Source organism: Triplophysa dalaica, chromosome 17 (assembly GCF_015846415.1).
Source record: "Triplophysa dalaica isolate WHDGS20190420 chromosome 17, ASM1584641v1, whole genome shotgun sequence".
NCBI lineage: Eukaryota > Metazoa > Chordata > Actinopteri > Cypriniformes > Nemacheilidae > Triplophysa > Triplophysa dalaica.
Genome location: NC_079558.1, coordinates 20,705,427 through 20,728,309, shown reverse-complemented (window position 1 = coordinate 20,728,309; position 22,883 = coordinate 20,705,427). Strand labels below are relative to the sequence as shown.

The window sequence follows — 22,883 nt, the reverse complement described above, 5'->3', positions numbered from 1 at the left end:
TCCTCGGATTTAAACTGACCTTTATTTGTGAAATGACAGCAGAGCTCATTAAAAATTTACATGTGAGCGGCGGTGTTGACCTGATGTCTAATATTAACCCTTCCTCTACTGTCGCTCTGTCATTCTGTAAAAATAATATCAGGCAAACTTTCACAGTCAATGAGAAGAGATTCAGATTGAGACAGAAGCTTGGTGGGGTTGCTCTGGTTTTATGTGAAATCGCAAAGGCTGATATTATCATTTATGGGCAGCTTGTTTGTGACGCATGGCTCGTTGATTTGTGGGAAATGCTGCTCCTTCTGAAAGCACTGCACGTTTAATTCACTTAAAACGTGCATTTAAAAAAGCAACGAAAAACAGTGATAGAAAGATGCCAGGTGCAGATGGGAAGACGGCATTTCCTGGTTATACACGTGGTACTTCTTCTATGGAGCATTTGAGCTTCTGTGCATGAGCGCCCTCTGGCTTTCGCACGCAGCTGCAGTTAACAGTATTTCACTGACAAACTACGCATAAAACATCGCTGCCAACTGCCAAATTGTGTGCGGTTTCTTTTCGATTTATCGTGCAGCCCTAGTTCAGAATATTTCGAAAAAAGAGATTGTATATGGCGGGTGCTGTGGATATGATGTAAGATTAGGGCATCTCAGAAATGCTTTGGTTAAATCGTGGCTGTTCAACGATTAATCGCGATTCAGAATAGGGCTGTGCAATATGGACGAAATAATCACATTGCGATTTTTATAAGGAATATTGCAATTGCGATTTTATTTGCGACTTTGGAAATGTTTTTACTTTTTCAAGCATGTAACATTCTAAATGTACTCAGTGCACCAGAAGTGCATAACAAAACTTTCCACAATGGAATAACATAGTATTAACAGTAATACAACTTTAAATAAATGTCTTTAAAACAGACAACATAAAATAAATTCTGGTTAACTTACCTAAATTCCAAAATTAATCTTTAAAATTGTATTTCACTGCACACATTTCGCTGCTCATATACGGCTCCATCGTTCTGCTGGACCACAATCGCCCTCTGGCTTTCGGGGTGGAGCAGCATTTTACCGTATTTCACTCACAAGCTGTGCATAAATCACGTGATATATATTTTGGATAATCGTGCACAGCCCTAGAATTGAATTTGATCAATTGTGTCAATGGGACATTGGCTCAATGAGAAATAATATGTTGAGAATTGGCCCAATTATGATTTTTCATATTGTAGTAAAACCTTTTTTTTGTCCTTAAAGAAAACATATTAAATCAGTATGCACTAAACTGTCACGCTATTATTTCACATTTGAATAAAACATTATTTAAATATACACCAATAATCTGAAAATCAAATCATAAATATATTCATGTTTTGTGCACAGATGCACAAATTATCATTGAAATTATCATATCAATGAAAATGAGAAAAACAGGTTAAAAAAACGTAAAAATGTTGCGAGACATCAAATACAGCATTATAGAAGAACTTATATTAATTTTGAAACAATACAATACTGGGGTTTGTACATGTATTTAAGTTCAAAAATGGATATTTTAGTTTTTGCCTTGTCATGCTGCAGTCTATTACATTGCTGTTGGGTGACTTAAGATGTCACTTCTCTCCCTGTACTACATGTTCAGCGTGTACAGCAAGCCAAAGTGGACAATAAATGCATTTATAAAGTCTTTCGGGGGATCCAGTAGACCTGGCTGCAGCAATGCTCACCATTTCCAGAAATCTGTTTTTCAGTGGACTTGTGTGATGCTCTGTTAAAAGTATATAAAAGCATTATCAATACTGAGTCTACACGAATGAATAAAACAGAACATATTTGCTATTCTTACAAGTTAAAGGTGGGGTGGTTGATTGGGAAAGGTGCTAAATTTAGCCGGCTAGCACTGAAATTATAATCCCACCCTCTGTGCGGTTCACCATCCAAAGCAACGCCTCCTCCAAACACATGAATGTATTTCTTAAATCCACATAACGAATTACAAACTAAACCATTAAATTCTTCTTGAGGCATGTACACACCTGTCCAATAGAGAACAACCATTGTATCGTTTTCGTCACTTCTTTTCAAAAACGTACTTTCGTTTTGTAGGTTTTCTCGTTGTCGGTTCTGCAGGAAAATCTGATGTCAGCCTGAACAGGGTGCACAGTGGTATGCAAAATACGTTGGCTGAAAATATACACATGACCAGTCACAGCGTTTGGCCAGAACGTTTTGATTGGGTGAACGTCTTTTTTGATCCAACGCCTTTCACAGACGATATATTATCATAAAAAAAATGATTTGACCACTACACTTCCTGATAGCTCTCAGTATGTAAAGAGATTTCCAACGAACATGACACAGGGTCACTCACCCTGCCTTTAATAAAACAAAAAGTTTACACTTTTAACATGATCAAAACGAAAAAAGTAAAATAAGCTTCTTCAATAAGTTTTGCTCAATAATATATTTAAATATAACATAACGTATTCTACATAATAACATAACGTATTTAAAATAATGACATAACAAGAACTTGCTGTTTCTTATGATGGTACACAGCGCTAATTTTCTGCGAGGCGAACTCGTGAAATTAGGATTATAGAAGTTTCCAAATGTTAACACACATGGCCCGACATTACCCTCAGTAATTTATGCACTTGTGATTATCGATTAACATCACAGACTAATAAAAAATGGAATTTCTTTATATTTCATAAGGCAACAGATAGTAATGCGAGCTGCTTCCTGAGGGCAGATTTCAGCAATTAGAAATCCTTCATACTGTAGTGAGAAATTGATCTGTCATCAATAGAGATTTAACCCTGAGTCACAATAAAAGAGTACCGCTACTAACTGTACGTCAAACACAAACTAAAGGCTTTCACACCAACCTGATGAATCCAACAATGACTCACGTCGACATTAAAAGCAGCCGGTTAACTTTTATCCGTCCTCAGACCAGTGGAGATGTTGTTAAGCTAAATTTAGGATATTTAATACATGTGTGGAATCCTTGACTCAATTATGGTAATTTTCCAAACTGTAAGAGTAATTATTTTCCCGTTATCAAATTTGGGACCTGCAGAAGTTCAAGTCTAAGCCAATTAGAACAGCGCAATTAGACTGCAGAAGTCGAGGTGTATTGCCTGACCCAGCAGTGCCGCGTGTGTTATTCTGTTTCAGTAATAATGATGAACGGAGCGGGCCTGACCCGGTTCAGATTGGACATGACAGAAACAGGCTGTGGGTCAGGATTCAGAGTCGCTGCCGGTGTTTCTGTAGAAGCAAACAAGCTAATTAATGGAATGAGTTTCCCTTCTTCTTACACGAGTGTGGACAGACTAATGAAGATTTTCATAAGCGTTGGTGGACTTTGTGGAGGCGTGCTTGCTTTGTAAAGAATGCATGTTGTGGATCAATCGTGTACAAGTGGGAGAAGAAACAAAGTTATTCTTTACTTCTTCAGGTGTAAAAACAGGAAATAAATTGGTTTGTCTGATGTGTTTATGCTGTTGCATAAAGAGATTTGATTTTGTTAGACATCGCTGTTTTCTGTAATTACATCCATTGTTGCTGATGAATCATTAAAGAAGGTCTGTGTTGTAGGGGAATCGACATTTGAACATTTTTTATTCTGCTTAAACTAAAACTAACTAGTAAAACACATTTATTATAAACCTTTAATTGGAAACATTCACTCGTTTGTTTACTGTTAAAAGCAAAAAGGTTTTCTAGTTATTACTATGAAATATATGGGGATTTATTTAATGTTGTCCTTTTCAGGTTTACCTGTTGCAGATGCACACACAGGGTGTTTATTTCTGCTAACTCTTGAATCTCTCACTTCACTTTTCTTGTGATAAACATTTTCCTTCTCTTATGTATGTGTCATTTAAATACGCTGTTTCTACTTCTGTGATGCATTGTTAGAGCTCTTATAAAGGCGGTTACAAGTTATTTCTCTTTTTCTTGGGTTTTCTCTCCTTTTGGTACGACGCTTGTAAACGCTGCATACTATTTCCAATAGTGCACTTCTCTTGCCGTGACCTACTACGTGACAAATCGTACAAAAATTACAGCCACAATTTTGATCATATTTTGTCATGACTCATTCGGAAATCTAAAGTGGTGGCATCGTAGATGGACTGGAAAAAAGCACTATAATGAAGGCCGACCCCTTAACACAACCATCAGCGGACTTAGATACCTGGTGAGATTGTGTTCAATCATTTTTTTTGACTGAAGGTTTTTGTCTTTGCACGAATATATACAAATCTATTTCCAAATTGAAAGCAGGATAAACACGAGATGAGCCGAATTAAACATGCAAATTTGCGGTTATCTAACAACAATGGTTATCATACTGCACACTGTTTCACATGTTATTTTAAGGAACGGTTCCCCCGGAAATTAAAATGTTGTGATATTTTTCTCACCCTCGTCCCTCATGTCATTTCAAACCTGTTGGTAATCAAACAAAATTGGCCCATTGACTTGCATTGTATGAACACAAAACCATCGAGACATTTCTCAAAATATTTTATTTTTTGTTCCACTGAAGAAAAAGTTAAATACAGCATGTGAATAACACCAGGGGCAATAAATAAAAGAGAGAATTTGTATTTTTCGGTGAACTGTCCCTTGAAAAACAAGAAAAGTTGAAAGTATTAAGTGTGAAGCGAATAATAAGCAATGCTCTAGAACTCATGTATTTTTTTTTTAGCTTGACTGATAGAAACAAAGGTAAATGCACAACCTCTCTCTCTTTCTCTGCTAAAAAATAAACATTTCCTTTGCTTTCCCTCGTGCTGAATTTCAGGTTAATTGCAGGGCTTCAGTCTCGGCGTCAGTGTGGATAAACATCAACGTCTTTGCTCTATAATTCATAGAAACTGAAGACGGTGATTTCTGGCTCTCTTAAATTAGGAGGTTCTTTTGTTTCTGCCAACTGTAAATAAATGTGATCAGAGCTACTTATCTTTTCTACAATCCCCAATTAAAGCTCATTAAAGTGAAACAGCTTAAAGCCTCAGAATGATGTTTTCCTCATCTCTCTGTACGCGGGGGAGCACGTGTGTGTGCATGCACGCACATGTTTGGGTATGTGAAGGACGGTCTCCAACACGCTGTCTATATTTACAAGCATTTTTTACCTCCAGAAAGCGACACACTTCTGGGGTAATAAATAGTTTACTGTGGTTACACGGCTTGGCAGCGGTGTTGACTGAAATGAGAATTATTTTTCATCCTTTTGTGTGTGTGTGTGTGTGTGTGCATGGAAGTTTGTGAAAAGTTTGCCAGGCTTTGATAAAAAGTTACTACACTCGTGGCGCTTTTCCAGCCGGGCAAGATTTAATCAGATTGACGGGTCTTACGCAATTTTCGTGAGTCAGAGTTCATGGGTTTTATCAGGCCACTGCAAAACAAAGTCAAGAAGTTCACACGGCACAATAAAGACGACGAAGAGAGACTATTTTAATCTTTTAATAAAGTTTTGTTTGAGGCTCGTAGAAAGTGAATTAGATTTACCTGTATAAGAGATGTCTGGATATTTTTCTACAAATGTTTCTGGTGCGCTTTGCACAATCTTTTTAGTCTCGTGTAGCCAGAAAACATTGATGGCCTTACATCTTCCGGAAATCTTGTAGAATTCTTTCAGATGATGACTTGGAAACTCCTTAAAGTGATAGTTCACCCAAAAATAAAAGTTCATTTATCACCCTCTGGTCATGTCATACCAGTATCCACAGAACACAAAAGAAGATATTTTGAAGAATGTGTTAACTGGTCCCCATTCACAACATGAGTGAATAGCGGCCTGTGCTGTTCGGTTCCAAACATTCTTCAAAATATCTTCTTTTGTGTTTTGCAGAAGAAAGTCAGACAGGTTTAAAAATAACAAGAGGGTTAGTAAATGACGACAGAATTGTTATTTTGGGTAAACTATCACTTAAACTGTTTCCCTTTTGGTCTGCCGTATGCATCAGACAGTCGAACAAAAGTGTGTTGACGACTCAGGCTGAATCTGAATTTGTGCATGCAAGCTGATGTGAAATTATGAACTGATCTAAAACTTAAATAACTGTTCACCCAAAAAGGAAAATAGATTTACTCATCCTCATGTTATACTTTAAAATGGGGTTCAATGTTCTGCAGTTACCAGCGTTCTTTAAAATATCTTCTTTCGCGTTCTGCAGACAAAATAACGTCATACAGGTTAGTAATGACATGAGGATCAATAAATGATGACAGAATTTTCATTTTGTGTGCATTGTCCCTTCAAGACCCGACTTTGTGCTGGCGGTCAAAATCTCTGCATTTTCACATTCACTTCAACCTGCTCCATGTTATAAAATCTGTCCGTCTCTATCAGGTGATCTCAGCCTTTACTAGAAGTTAAGTCTGTTAGAAATCAATCCTAATGTTCACCTTCTGCCTTTTCTCTTTCGATTGCAGGTGTTTTTTCTGCGCTACTGGCCGCTCATCCAAACTCGCTTGTAATGGGCAGTTATTTTCTCACCGTCGAGTTATCCACGATGACCTGCGGGCAGATAGACGATAGTATTTCATGATTCTTTTTTCCGGTGATTGCATGACATCTCTTTCCGTCAGTAGCTTCAATGGGGCTGTGGAAATTTAATTCCATCCCTTTATGAAGCACTTGAGAGATAGCATTGTTAAAAAATGCCCCCGTTTCAGCCCCCGGGACTCTCAGAGGGCGTTGGGATCGTACTCGGGGCTTATGGGATATTTTCTGAAGGTTTGGCTGTGTGATTGGTGGTTCTGATGCCAGGAGAGAAAAGAGCAGGGTGCCGGATCACTGATGCAGCTGGTGTGAGCGTTCGGTTCAATGGGGTTTATTCACTCGGAGCCAGACTGAACGACCCGCTCGAGAGGCCGCCGGGATGTGAGTTCTCTCTCCGGGGTGACGGCCATCTCTAGGGACTTGGACTTCCCGTCAGTCTGTTCATCCTGGACTGAATCTCTATGCTTCATCTGGTTCCAGACCTCTGTTAACTCTTCATTTCTGCTCCAAATAAATGGGAAATTCTTTGGCACGTTTGCGTTTGTCCTCTACTGAAAAGACAATCCAGGGATGCTCACAATTAGTGCTGCATGATCATGGGGCAAATTATAATCCCGGTTATTTTTCTCAAAATCTTAATCACGGTTAGAAAACACAATTATTTTGTCAGTTGAGAACTTTTGTTTTTATTTTCACTTCTGCGTGTTTATTAGGCCTATATTTTACCTATGCTCGGCTGCCATTGAACTTCTTCAACAATGTACGCAGTTTATCAAAGTGGCTGTTTAAAAGATACAAGCTTTGCAATAATTTTCTGACCTTGTTGGGAGCTTTGTGCTAAAGTAATATTTTATATAAAGTAATAACTGTCATTTCTAATTTTTGGAAAGTTTAATATGTTTTGATATGTAAAGTGTTTGGTTAAGCCACTTAAAGGGACAGCAGGCCTACACGTCCGCCTCATTTTGAGGCAGGAAAAACTCTGAATAGATCACCTAAAAATAAACAATCACTTAAAAACACTCGAGTAGTCGGTAGTTTTACTGCACTATATTTAAATTCTTCTGAAGACGCTTTGTGTAGGAGACAGAGCGACAGAAATGATTTCGTGTTGATTTCGCTCTCCTGTCTTTGCTTGTTTTCGTGAGTTACACAGAAATGTTTTAGAGAACAGAGGCTCCGGTGAAGCTCAGGAGAGCCTGTGAACGGACAATACTGCAAGTGGGATTTCATTAGATTTCAAAGCATTACTTTCCAGCAAGAATGGGCTTTGTGTGAAATAATGGATAGGGACTGAAGGTCACGGAAATCACACACACACACACACACACACACACACTCCACAATAGAGGAATGAACAATAACACTAGGGAGAAGAGTTCATCAAAGGCTCGTTCAGTTTTTAACAATGATCCAAGTTGCACAACTGTGTGTTTTATTTGTTTTGTTTGTGGATGTAATTGAATGAAAGAGCAGAAGTCAAGAGTATTGATATAATACAGCCAATGTATAAAGAAAGCCCTGCCTGTTGCACGTGATACAACGCTTTTAGATATTTAATATTTCACAAATAAAATAATTGTATAAAATAATATACTTTTAATGTTATTGTGGTATGCGTGTGTGTTCTGTGGCAGTGTTTAGGTGGTATTTGAAATGTCTCATTTAATCGAAGGTGGTCCTTGGTCATACAGGTTTGAGAACCACTGACCTAAATGAAGCTGGTTGTTGTGTTTCATTCTCGAGTACGTCATATTACAGATGATGTTTACATCCTGTGTGTTTTAAGTGTATTTCAGCAGATTCACTGAATGTGTGTGAATGCTTTGAAATACTTAAGTATTTGATCTCTTGCCTGTGTGGATGAGTGAGAGAAGAACCTGAAATTGAGGGAGAGAGATATGGAGATATACAAAACGCTCTCTCTCTCTTGTTCTCGTTCTCTCTATCGCTCTCTTTTATTCTCTCGTTCTCTCTATCACCCTCTGTCTTGCTCTCTCTCTCGCTCGTTCTATCTATCGCTCTCTCTCACTCGCTCTCTCTCTCTCTCTCTCTCTCTCTACGCCATCAGCTGTATGAATATTCTGGTACATTATGTTTGAGTATGAAACCAGTACTCTTTTATTTGCATAAAATTTCTCATAATGCTGCTGTAAACAACTAGTGTCATCAAATGTGGACACTACTTCTAACTACTGTTCTATGTGTTTTGTGTCCACAGCCATCTATAACTATGATGCCCGCACTGATGACGAACTGTCCTTGCAAATCGGAGACACTGTACACATACTGGAGACATATGAAGGTGAGACCATCATCCACACCTACACACTAAGCCCCGCCCACTAATTTACATGCTGCGGTATCCACAAGACAGAAGAACATTGGGGTTAGCATTGGCATTTGCAACAGTGGTATATACCTTTAAACGTCCCGCTCTATATCTTTATTTTGTCAGGATTAGGCCTTTAACAACTAATGCACAGTTTTAAAGTCAAACATGTCTCTCTGTGCAGCGCGTGGTCTGCGCGGAGACAATTGCCGGCTGCTTCTAATATGACACACCTGAATCAACTCAGCCTTGGTGTGTTAGTAATGGAGACATACTTTTCCCATCTCGGATTAAGTCATTATAAGCAAACGATCTGATTATACTTTTTATCCGATTAATCGAAAAATAATCGTCCAACTAATCGTTTATCAAAATAATGTCATGATGTGTAGTCCCGCCCACAGTGAATTCTCATTGGTCCATCATCCTGCTCCATACGTGTGTATAACAAACCTTACATATGTTTATTTCTGTGAGGACAGTTAAGATTTGATGCTTGAACCTTGTCTCGTCTGGTTAGAACGCTTTATTCATTTTCTTGTCGTCTTTGGTCCTTTTTTTAAAAACGCAGTCGTTTGCAGTATCGCTGCATTCAGTCATAGAATTGGGGTCCGCGTTACACACCTCTATAAATCCCCAGTGTCTATCAACTCATACGTTTTCGGGTCTTCCCACACAGACGTTTTCACCCGAGGTCTTTCCTCTCAATAACACGCTCTCACGCTGAATGATTTCTTTACACCTTGAGGAAATGCTCTGCTGCCTGTATTCTCCTCACTCACAGATTTATAAAACACGTCGTGATCTCAGAATATTGTTTCACTTGTGGCGCTAGATGTGCTGTTGGGACACTATGGCGTCTGTCTGTAATCTAATTGTTGGCATTTTCATGTGACGGCCGTGATATTTCTGTCTGTTCTCAGGATGGTATCGAGGGCATCGGCTGAGGAGAAAATCAAAGAAGGTAAATTACTGTGTGAAAAGTTTCTTCTCTGTTTCATAGTCTTATGCGGCTTGTTAATTATAGAAAATTCATTTATTCGTGTGTTTTCTTTCCATGTACAGGGCGTCTTTCCTGCATGTTATATACATCTGAAAGAGGCGACAGTTGAAGGCAATGGGTCAGTATTTTCATTCAATATATTAAACATACGTTAGTGAGCCGGTACATCAGTACATAATAATAACTATTAATAAGCTTTTATGAGATGTCCGGTATGATTTTTACATGGGGCCGGGCCAGCGTTGTAGTCAAGGCCATTCACACATATACGCCGTATATTTATACTTTATATATACGCGGTGTTTGCGTATAACGCCTTCTGAAGATCGACATTAGCGCATACCCTTGTTATACAAACCTGTTTTGCTGCTTTTTGGTTGTTTTTCCTTTATCGCCTTTTTCTTATTTTGTTTTTAAACACGCGATTCTTTCACTCAGTTAGTGCAATTCTTAAAAAATACACAATATTTCCCACAGCCCGCCTCCGAGAACCACGTCAAGCGCGGCATCATCTTCAGTGCTGGCAGCGTGCCATAGAGGAGTTGGTCCTGTCAGTGACTGAAAGTCCCGCTGAAGCTGTCAGTTAGCATAACGTTGATAAACTGCTCACTTTTAGTCAAAGTTGCTTTGAAGTGTCCTTACCGGCAGTGGGTACTCTCTTCTGTCCCGGCTCGACAGAGATTGACACTGAGAGATTGTTATCTTGTGCTGCTTTAACTCTTTAAGATATTACAATGCATATCAAATCTTACGAGTGATACACGCAAACTATTTATAAAACAACACGCTCGCACTGTCTAAGAAAATAAAAGGCTGTTTATGATCCAGTGACTCGGCATAGGTTGTGCAACAAAACGTCATTTCTATTAGAGTGATATATGATATAAAATTATAATGTTATTGATAAAGGTGTATCGTCGATACATATCGTTATCATTTAACTGCCCAGCCCTAGTTTTACGTCATTTTAAAAAACGGAAATATGTAAAGTAACCTGCAATTTTATTTTACAAACATAGACGGTGACAGAGAGGCAAAAGTTACGGATTGCAGCTTTAATGGGGAAGACATCTGACAGGCTATATGAAAAATTATGTAGAACGTTTTTACGCAGAAGTCAAAATATCAATGAAGATAGTTAGTCTAATTTGCCATTAACTCCTAAACACCGTTAACATCATCTCGCCCGCAGATGATCTCAGTAAAATAACTCATTGCCTCGACATCCCAAGTGCTAGCCTAATGAGAACTTTTACAGTCGGATTTTAAAGCAATGAAAAGCGAACCGGTGAACACTGGATGTGTGTGGATGTGTGGTTCTGAGCAGGCCACGTCAGATTTCATTACCAGCTGTTTTGATGAGTGATGGTGGTAATTAGTTTTCATTGGTTTGAAGGGATTTGAATGAGATTGAGACGCCTGTATTAAGCAGGAATTACTGACACGAATCCAGTGAGATGCACTTAAACAGTCTGTTGTTGCCCACGCAAGTGTGATACTCTTTCAAATGCTTTCTCTCTTCATTGTGATGTCCTTCTTGACTTTCATCTTTGTTATTGTTCGCCTCTCCTATTTATTTGTCTCTCGCTCTCTTTTTAGACAAAAGGAAACCGTCATCCCCACCGAGCTCCCATTGGTTCACGAGGTCACGACTACGTTGCGAGAATGGGCGGCCATATGGAGGGACCTTTATGTGGTCAGTTGACAACATAAACTTGACCACATTCAATGAGTGACATATTCCTGTTCGCACACAGGCTAGATTGTGACATCATACGCATGACGTCATACAGTCAGCATTGACATCATTAACGTGGACATGTACCGGACCACTCATCAGCATCACCTGGATTTGTTTATTGCATCATTAGCAGACATCATGATGGGGTTATGACATCATCAGTCGGGCAGCCGGCTGCGTTCTGATGTTTGATGACACTTCGTGTTGTCATGACAGAGTGCAAATATGCATTTCTTGTGTCGTTTGTACTAGCACGATTTAAACTCATTTTTCTAGTCTTATGTTCCTGAAGGAGCTCATTGGCAGATGGTGTAAAGTTGTGTATTTGCATATGGAAGCCGTGTGACATCTCATTGTCTGCTGTGATTAAGAGCACACAGACGACTTCATTAACACGCATTGCAGCCTTTCAAACAGACTTTGTGTGTCCACAGGGCGACAAGCGTGAGATGTTTAACACGGTCCGGGACATGATCTACGACTTGATTGAATGGCGCTCTCAGATCCTGTCCGGCACGATGCCTCAGGACGAGCTGTCCGAGCTCAAGCAGAAAGTAACCTCCAAGATGGACTACGGGAACAAGTATGCACACTAACATTTGCTTTAAAACAGAGAGCCCCGTTACAAAAAAGCTTTAAATTTCTGTTATTTTTGTTATTCTGAGTCTGTGTTTTCTGCGATGGGTCATTGTGAAAGTATTTCAGAAATTTGTGCTTTATTAGTGATGAATCACTCTTATTTTTTTCATACTTGCATTTAGGACCTTAATGATTAAACATGAGATATTTCTTTGCCTGCGAGTCATTTTATTCTCATTTAAAGGTGGTTGTGTAATTTCTCTTATATCAAAAACACTTTCATCCATCCCAGTTTAAAATGCAACACGGTCATAATTTCTCATTATCCTTTTAATTCTGTTAGGTGACAACGGGATATGAAATTTACTTTTTTCTCATTCTTTAAATCTGGTAACCGTGGCAAAAGTATTTTTAGTTTGTGCGATGATTCTGTAAACTCATGGTGTGGTATGAGGAACTGAATACAGAGATGTGAAGATAAGTCCACTCTAAACATAAAGCCTTTTAGTGTGCATCGCTTCGACGTCTGGTTTATTATGTCTGCAAGGACAGTCCATAAGTGTAATGGTTTTTTTATACCCTAAAGATCAAAGAAAACGTTTTGCATTTTTAGATTTTTTAAAAAGATCGTTCTGTAAGATTTATATGCTTTTTTGACACAAGTCCCAATGAGTATGGTGTGTATACATATTTAGGTTCCCACCGGCATATAAAAACAAGGCCACACTTGCACACACACACACACACACACACACAGGTCTCAGTTCTTTATTATCGGGTGTGTGAAAGCGCTTTATTTTTTCAGTGGAATTTTTTTAATCCTTTTTTTCTTTAGTAATATCTCTCCTGACTTTCAGAAAACCGTAGTGTTGTTATCGCTGCTCTCTGTTGCTATGTGTTGTGTGTAACTCATCTAGCACTGTTTTTGGCAGCAAATAAAAATGAAACCTCAATAGCACAGCTCTCCCACAACGGCTGTATGATTATTCTCCCAAATGATCAAACCGACACTTTACTCCAGGAGATAATACAGTTAAAACTATTTGTTTGACTGGAGGAGGAACCAGAACCTTATCTTTGTACGGACAAGCATGATACAATATACATCAATTTTTAAAGCTTTTATTTATTGATTAATTAAATTTTAGTTTGTTTATGTGTCAACTGAAACTTGAAGTGCCTCGGGTTTCAGTTGACACATAAAAAAGCTAAAATTTTATTGAAATATCAAATAAATTAAACCTTTAAAAATTGATATATAAATGAATGATCTCTCAGGATTTTTCTGATCAGTTTGCTCTCTCCTGTTCTTCTCGTTCGGTTGCCAGATATCTGTACCTGGATCTGGTAGTGAGGGATAAAGATGGGAATATTCTGGATCCTGATCTAACCAGCACCATCAGTCTGTTCCAAGCGCACGAAGCCGCATCCAAACAGATCGAAGCTCGAATCCAAGAGGAAAAGGTGAAACATTATGATCTGTTGTTCAACATTGTGACAACGAGCAGACTGCTTTCAATTCAATACAAGCACAAAATGTCGGAGCGCTGTTCATTTCTAATCTGCATTTATATGTAGTCTTTATTGACCGCTAGACTGTATCATAACCTCAGTACAAGATATTCATTAATTTATCTCCTATAATATTTTCAATGGGTTACTATCGGATAATGACTGTCTGACCACATCATCATCATTCGCATGTTTGATGTTAATACATTTGTGAAGATCAGACCTCGTATAATATTATGATTATTTTCATCATCTCCCGCTGTGACGTTTAATTACACCTTTTGTTTTAGCTGTTATGTCATATTTATTCAGAGATCTGACTGTATTTGTTGAGCCACTGAACCGCAGAGAAAGTCCCTGACCGCTGCATTGAAACAGCAGCATTGTAATGTGAAACATGACGCAGGAACAGAAAGCGTGAGACTTCACGGCTACCCAGCATGCAACGGGGTGTTTCACACACACATGCCCCTGAGGCCAAGAGAAACATAATCTGTTTGATGTGTCATACACCGACGCTTCTTTTAATATAGCTGAACTTTATCAGTCCAGATGTACAGTGACCTGTGGGCCCGTGTACGGTTTATAAATCACACGCGGCTTTATTTACCATATTTAGTATCAAGCTGATTTTCTCTGTTGCTAAAAATCTTCAGGTCTCAAAGAGACAGTTTTGAACAATAGCACAGTAGTTCTGACGAATGTGAGGCCAACCAGATGTTCACTTTCCTATAGCGTTCTTCCAGCACATGCAGATACTATGTGATATAAATTCTTTGCATGACTGAGTTATGACTGTATCATTAGTCTTGTTGACTGAAACAAGGACAGATCGTGCATACTGAACATTTCTTTATGTTTTACAGTCTCAGAAGCAGAACATGGATTTGAGCAGACAGGCAAAGTTCGCCTCAACACCTTCGTTCGCTCTGTTCGTCACGCTCAAGAACGTGGTGTGCAAGATCGGAGAAGATGCAGAAGTGCTAATGTCACTTTATGATCCCATTGAGTCCAAATTTATCAGGTCTGTTAGACGATTGCATAAAGTATATTTATAAAAAAAGGCTTTTTTATTATTGTTTAAAGCAGGGGTTTTCCAACTGTATGATGTCAAGGACCCCAAAGTATGATTAACCTGTTGTGAGGGACCCCTTTTCTAAAATATACATCAATCTATACTTTTTTCCGTGTAAAGAAAAATGCCTTGGATAAATAGTAAATAGAATATTATAAAGACAACACATTGTTTCTAAACCTAAATACTCAATTTCACTTTGAGTCCAAAAAAAGAAACTATACTGAGAATCACTCACTAGAAAGATTCAAATATAAACAATTTTGGAAACTATCCATAGCAAAAAAGCAGATAAACACTCTGATACAATTTTTTTGCTCAATCTTTTTCTAAGAAAATTTCTGGGGGACCCCGTGCATCCTTCTGGAGGCCCCCCTGGGGTCCCCGAACCAAAGTTTGTAAACCCCTGGTTTAAAGCATACGTATGAATAATATAAACAAATTATTTTTGTTCTCATTTATATACTTTGTGTTGGGGTTTTGCATTAGTTATGAGGAGGTTAAACGGAATTCTGCATGTGCATTATCAGACTTATTGCATGGCAACTTGCCACATGAGTAAATACACAGAATATTAAGAAAAACATTTTTATTTATACTTTAACCCTGTGTCTACATCAGACGTGACACAACACCACACAAAGACATTAGAAACGCAATAGGACCCATTATAACTTCTAATTTTGTCCACACTGGATGCGGCGGGGTGTGAGCAGGTTGACATGTTGTTTCCAGTGTAGACCCAATATTTAATCAAGACCAACAAGAAGTAATATGTCTTCTATGTTGAGACCTGTTTATATTTATAAATAATTATTGCATTTTACAACCAACCAATCAGAATCAAGTATTCCAGAGTGTGCTTTACCACAATAGTCTGAAGTTCTTTTGAGATGACAGTGACGATGTGAAACTATGATGTTTCACATCCCTCAGTAGCACAGAACCACAGCGTTTGAACCGTGTACATAGTTCAGTGTGGTGTGACAGATATAAACCGTGTGTGTGTGAACCAGATCTTGTGCTTACCTTCTCTGCTAACATTCTTATTGGTCCTAACAACATTCCTGACAGCCAGTCAGATTTAGGGGTTTTAGTGCTAATAGCAGGGTTAGCATTAGGACCGGGTTAAAAGTGTGTACTCTTTTCATCAGGGATGCAACAATACAGTTTACCCACGGTTCAATATGGACCTTGGTTTTTACGGTTTGGTTCGTTCCTGATGGCTTGGCACATTTAAGTGTTTTTCTCATTGTTTTATGCTTGTGTGATAGGAACAGTAATAAACAACTTTATTGCAATTTTATTTATTTTACTTAATTTATTCTCTTTACGCAAAATCATCTTGTACAAATTCCTGGTGTATTGAATAACATAAAATAAAGATGTACAAACGAACCTCTTTGTTTACCGTTCATCAGCATGCCAGTAAAGTTTGCTTATTGAATAGGTTAAAGGGTATCAGTGTATTTAAAATAACGTAATGCAAACCTGCGACTGCTGTAATGGAAGTAAACAGACCCCTTCCCTGCATGTGCGTATGATGTGTAAAACTGATCAAATACATTCTTTCAGACATGATCACTTTGGTCCAATGAGAACGCAATAAAGCCGTCAGTCGGCGTCTGTTCGTAAGCGTTATACTCAACATCAAATTGCTTCTCATGTTGCATTCACCCTCGCTTCACTCGACTCGTGTGAAATGTCACCAGCATCACAAGCGTCTCTAACTTATGCGTATTGTTATTAGATATTTACACGTGGAGAGGCGTTAATCTATTTCGGCGTGTAGACAAACACGGACAGAGCCAGTGTGAGGAGTAAGAAAACGCACAGAAATTATTTTAAGGCGAAACCGAAAGAACCGCAATTCCCATACGTATTGAACCGTGTAGGTCGTACTGAATGGTTCAATATTATATTAAGAATTGTTGCATCCCTACTGTTCATGTCAAGCTGTTATTTCTCTCTGTTTTATCGAGTTAGGTCACGTTTAGGTGCGAAAAGTTGTTTACAACTTCATTACCGTGATGGGATTGTGGTTCTAGAAAAAAGAACGGCAACACTGAGATGTGTGTGCTTAACATGACTGTAGAAGAAGCACAAACATTTATTTAAAAGTTGTTGGTATTTTTATGAGCACACATGTCTGTTATCTGGAAAATGTTCACAATCATTTGAGCTACTTTATCAACTTGGTTTTGATCATCAAGTCATGAAGGATGTGTTTTTATGTATTCTTCAGTGAAAACTACCTTGTGCGCTGGTCCAGTTCCGGTTTGGTAAAAGACATCGATCAGCTTCATAACCTGCGTGCCGTGTTCACTGTACGTATATCTTCATTCAGTTCTCTTTTTCACTAGTGTATTTCATAGGTATGAATTTGCCGTTTGTTGATTTACTCATAAACCATTTGAAAAGCGCACAGAGCTGCTCGGACTAAGAGTCACAGAATGTCAAATTTCCTCATCATATGTGAAACCAAGAATTATTTTGAGTTTGAAAATACAAATGATCAAAATGTTTAGACAAGATGTCGTACTGGTCACTCAATAAAAAGCTAAAGAGCCAACAAATTGGGACTCCATGGACTGTGAAACCCATTCTGTTGGAAATTCCTGGTTTAATTGATACCAGATATCGTTTTATTCAGAGATTACATTAATAGACATTTTAAAAAGACTTCTCATATTAAGTATTAAAATGAAAGAATCATTAATACTATTCATTTATCACTGTATATAGTTTATTAACATTATTTTAAATATTGTAATTGTATATGACCTTTGCTTGTAAATTTGAATGGTATCATGAATAATTTTTAGTGCTGATATGGCGTTTAAAACAAACAAACAAACAAACAAACAAACAAATAAATAAATACTGACCAATTCACAAGGTGCTGGTCCAGAATCACATCATTTTGATGTGGTTATGTCACACTACAGGACAAAGCTTGACCCCTTATGCTGTGATATTTTAAGTGACGTATATGTCTATCTGGTTGTCCGTCTTTGTCTATTTATCTATCTATGAGTGTACAGATGATTCTTCCTCTACTGATATGATTCCTTAAAGTGATACTTCACCCAAAAATGAAAACTCTGTCATCACTTACTCACATTAGAGTTGTTACAAACGTGTATACATTACTTTGTTCTGATGAACGCAGAGAAAGATATTTGGAATAATGCTTATATCCAAACAGATCTCAACACCCATTGACTCCCATAGTAGGAAAAAGTACTTTTAATCATTTAAATCGATTTTTTTGTTGTTGTGTTGAACACAAAATAAGACATTTTTAAGAATGTAGGGCAGCAAACAGTTCTGGGGGACTTTTGATAACCATTGTTTTTTACCTACTATGGGAGTCAATGGGTGTTGAGATCTGTCTGGTTATAAGCATTCTTTCAAATATCTTTCTCTGTGTGCATCAGAACAAAGACATTTATACACATTTGGAACTCTGAGGTGAGTAAATGATGAGGGAATTTTAATTTTTGTGTCAACTATCACTTTAAGTCATGTTTAGTCATTATATAAATGATTTGAATATGTTTTGATTCTCCTGCATTGTTTCTTAATGAGAAATGAGTGCGTTATTGGGTGACACTTTAATTCCCGCTCATCAGTCAAGTTGTTGAAATGGTATTAAAAGTTTTGCAGAAAACTGCATCATTAAAGCTTGTAAAGGCTAACAAGCTGACGGGCAATACCACCGTCTCTAGAGAGCACGTCTGGGTCGCATGCTTTCACATATTGCTTGTGTATGTATGTGCGTTTGTGTGTGTGTACTTATGTGTGTAAAAATTGTGCTAGAAAGTTGTTACTTAACACATGTTTAATCATTTAGATGTTGTGATGTTTCCCAGAGACTTTCTTTTATTGGTATTCTTTGTGTGTTTGTCTTTAAGTGTATTATAGATTGCTTTGGTGTGTGTGTGTTTGTGTGTGTGTACCCACACACTCGGGCTGCTCTCGTTTTCTAAAGGTTATTTGTTAATGACCAAAGGGCTGTTGAGGTCAGTTTGATTTCCCAGAATCCTCAGCTCTCAACACAAACCCCAAGCATGGAGCAAAATGCAATTTACTCTTTGCACACACAGTATCTACAGTTCACAAATCCATAGATCGATCCTTCCCTCCTGACTAGTTAAAACTAACAAGAGTTTGTGTATAGCTCTAGATGGTTTTAGTTAGTTACACCTGCTTCAGTTCTCAAAATAACTTCATCATTAGTGTATAACCGTGCCAGGTGTTTTCAACATTTTTTGTGTGTTTGTCTTTCTAGGATTTGGGCAGTGAAGATCTGAAGAGGGAAAAAATCAGTTTTGTTTGTCAGATTGTTCGAGTGGGCCGAATGGAACTGAGAGATAACAATGCCAAAAAGTTAACGTCAGGTCTGCGCAGACCCTTCGGCGTGGCAGGTACAGCTGCATCCTTCCTACACAACACTCGCCGCACACCTGCACTCCACCAAAATCCACCGTGGTAACCACGCGGTCCGCTGAAATAACATGTGGTTAATAACTACTATAAAAAAATAATATTTCTATGGGGATTGTGACGGACACTTACAGATTCTTTCTGTGGTTTTAATTACGGTTTAGGAAGAATGCGGTGGAGTCATGGTAATTGTAATGGTTACTATGGTAAATGATGGGAAGCAGGTGTTCTATTGGGTTGTGCTTTTATTATGTTTATAAAACAATGGAAGAATAACATTACAAATATATACATCACTGCTACATTCATTCATTTTTGAAGCAGTGAAGGTGAATATGGCCTTTCCACAGATATGATCGGCCACTGTCGCTTTGGATAAAAGTGTCCACCAAGTGCATAAATCTTACATTTAGTGTATATCTTTATGTGTAGAGTTCATTTGCATAAACAGATAACTCTGTTTTGTTTGCGAAGCATGTTTTTTATTGTGCATTCCAATTTATATCAATCACATTGCAGTTGGGCTGTCATGATTATCTAATACTAACTCAAAAAATATTTCTTACCGAACACACTGAAACACAGCAAAATATTATAATAAACATTTTAAAACATGATTTTTGAACAACTTAAAAACTGAGTTATCTTTTTATGTAAATTAAGCTGTTTGCTTGCGGTATATAAATCGATGTGTTTAAAATGAATGTATTTTAGCAATATTACAGCAAGCATCTCAGGTGTTAGCAGTCATGCAGTTAACACCCTAGCAACTGCCTTAGCCATCCCTTAACAACCAATCAGAACATAGCAACACCCTGGTAACCACCCACAACGCCGTTGCATCATGCTGAAAGTTTGGACATTTTTCTCGACAAAAATGTAAAGATCTCCTTTAGTTCCTGCGTGAGTTTTGTTTTTGTGAGGTGAACTCAGATCTTTAGACTGATGAAGGGCTCCTTCATGTTCTCTGTTCTGAATGAAAAGCCAAAGAAGAATAGCAGAAAGAGAGGCTTTGGTTTTAACATCAAACACTTGTTTTGAAGTGGGAATGCATCTCTCTCTCTCTCTCTCTCTCTCTTTCTCTCTCGCTCTCTTTCTGTGGATGAGGCAGGAAGAGGCACACTCTTTATGTGGATGTCACCTTTAATGTGTCAGACTCCGAGACAAGCTAACACTTTCATTATAGCTCATCAGTTGTGCATGAACTCAAATGGCCTGTTAGGAGCGATGGGTAAAAGTTAAGGCAGCAATAGCCAGCGGTCGACAGCTTATCCAAAATCCTTTATTTTATCTTTAGCATTACAAATGTGAGCCCCAGTGAGGAAAAATGTATGTTGTGCTTTACAATGTTTTGGTTTTATGCTCATTTCTTGTGCTATAATGTATCTCACACAGAAAAAATATCTCAAGAATCAAGATGATCCCATTAGAAATAATATGAAGTGAATATTTTGCACAACCTCGCTGTAGGACTAAAACCTCGTATCTCCATTTTGAATGATTTTTATTCATAAATCATTAATCATGTTTGTCTGTTGATTTTTTCAATAGTTAACCAATTAAAAAATATTAAATAGAGACAACACTGTGTTTAATTATTGAAGAAATGCACCTGTTTTAATTTCCTTTAAGGTTGCAGTTTTGAAAAATATGAGGTTTTAGTCTGACGGAAAGTCTGATCAAGATCAGTATCGATTTTTTGTATTGTCAAGCTTATTTCCTAGTGCTTTTAAATAAAAGGAAAATATAAAAGGAAATTGATATATTAACATAAACTAGTTGTTTATTCTTTTAAACGTTAAGATTGTTAATTTGGTACAATGCTGCAGTATTTTGTACTAACACTTGTACTGAAAGAACAAAATTAAATGATTGTAATACTATTGTAATTTATGACAGTTTTTTGTGGTATTTTTCTGGTTGAATTCGCTCTCTTCATTCTCTGCAGTGATGGACGTAACAGACATCCTCACGGGTAAAATGGACGATGAGGACAAACAACATTTCATACCATTCCAGCCGTGAGTGTGACTTTATAACACTTACAACACAAACACTTTTGTGAACAAAACATCATGACAATGGCTGTGCATCAAAATCTTTAAGCTGTTTACATAGACATCAGTGGTGTTGTGTCACTACTAAATCTAAACTCCACAGCAAAATTTGTGTTGTGCCCTGTTTGTGAGATTGCATTCTGAATTCTGAATACACCTCTATTGCAAAATAATACAAAGGCAGAAACACACACATCATGTCTTAATTTTTGTATGAAAAAACACACGTGGTGTCTAGGTGAGCAGCTTTCTAGGTTTTGAAAAGAAGCCAATATAGCTTCTCGCACCAGAATGTACGTGTGAAGCTCCAATCATACAACCGCTCAAGAAGTTCACATCTGCAGAAACACATATGGTGTAGTGCGAAACGTGGCCAAATGTATTCTACACGTGATAACATTTAAAAAAACGTGTGAAGTTTATGTCATTTTTCTGAAACCCATAATACTTCCGACCTAGGCAGTGTTTATCTCTGTGATGTTTAGTACAGAAATATCTGCAATTTGTGTAAAATGTGCAGTATGATGTGCATTCTTAAATTGGGCAAAAGGTCTTTCCTGTAAATTCTCTCGAGTTTATATATATATATATATCGGTGTATATTGTATATAAAATATATTTGGAAACATCACTAGCTTATAAATTCATTATATGAATTAATAACATTCAGAAAGTTAAGAAATATTAATTTAATCTACAGAATCTGTATAGGCAGAGTTCACCAAATTAAAGGGATAGTTCACCCAAAAATGTAATTCTGTCATCATTACTCACTCGTTTTATACCTATATAAATTACTTTGTTCCGATGAACACAAAGAAAGATATTTGGAAGAATGCGAGTCATTTTCAGTTCCCAGACATCATAGGAAAAATGTAATTGTTGTCAAAGGGGCCCGAGAACTTTTTGTTTTCCTAAATTCTATATGTTTATCCTACTATGGTAGTGGATGATGTCCCAGAACGGAAAATTGCTAACATTCTTCCAAATATCTTTCTCTGTGTTCATTGATACAAAGAAATGTATACACGTTTCAAACAATCTGAGGGTGAGTAAATGATGACAGATTTTTCATTTTTGGATGAACTATCCCTTTAAATTCGTAACCTGTCCAAATGCAAAACTTTTGCAGAATGAAAATCTATAAGTGCTGCATAATTCTGTAGATCCACAGAAGCATTTTCAAATAAACATTTATGTATTTTGTATCTCCAAACACACACACGGTTTTATAATATGATGACAACATTCACACATGGTTTTCAAAAGTAGCCCAAAGTAGAGCATCCCAGACTAAAATGCAAGTAAACTAACATTTCTTGAAGGCATATTTACGTCACATATGATTTTTTTCTCGAAAGCACACAGAGTTCTGCTCTCGAGTTATCTTGATGTCATACGCCGATCGATCTGTGCAGTACATCATCGTAGCTAACATAACTAGCATCTTGCTAATAGCCTTGTAGTTCGGTTCGTTGGTGCTAAAGACACTTGCGGTATTGAAACTCCTCTGTAAACCTTAACAGCTGTTTTCATGGACCTCTTCTGGTTCATATGCGAGAAAGAGTGCTCAAGCGAATACGTCGAGCTAATCATAGCGCATCCATACT

General features: G+C 37.6%; 1 protein-coding gene across 2 annotated transcripts in view; it reads left to right on the top strand.

Moving 5' to 3' along the window:
• Positions 1-22,883, top strand: part of dock1 (dedicator of cytokinesis 1) — a 159,081-nt gene that overhangs the window by 10,014 nt on the left and 126,184 nt on the right. For both annotated transcript variants that reach the window (XM_056770948.1, XM_056770947.1), the window contains exons 2-11: positions 8,747-8,830; positions 9,781-9,821; positions 9,923-9,978; positions 11,460-11,556; positions 12,036-12,184; positions 13,509-13,644; positions 14,559-14,716; positions 17,013-17,094; positions 19,062-19,197; positions 21,165-21,237. In XM_056770948.1, coding sequence (XP_056626926.1) covers positions 8,747-8,830; positions 9,781-9,821; positions 9,923-9,978; positions 11,460-11,556; positions 12,036-12,184; positions 13,509-13,644; positions 14,559-14,716; positions 17,013-17,094; positions 19,062-19,197; positions 21,165-21,237 — 1,012 coding nt within the window. The remainder of the gene's footprint in view (positions 1-8,746; positions 8,831-9,780; positions 9,822-9,922; positions 9,979-11,459; positions 11,557-12,035; positions 12,185-13,508; positions 13,645-14,558; positions 14,717-17,012; positions 17,095-19,061; positions 19,198-21,164; positions 21,238-22,883) is intronic.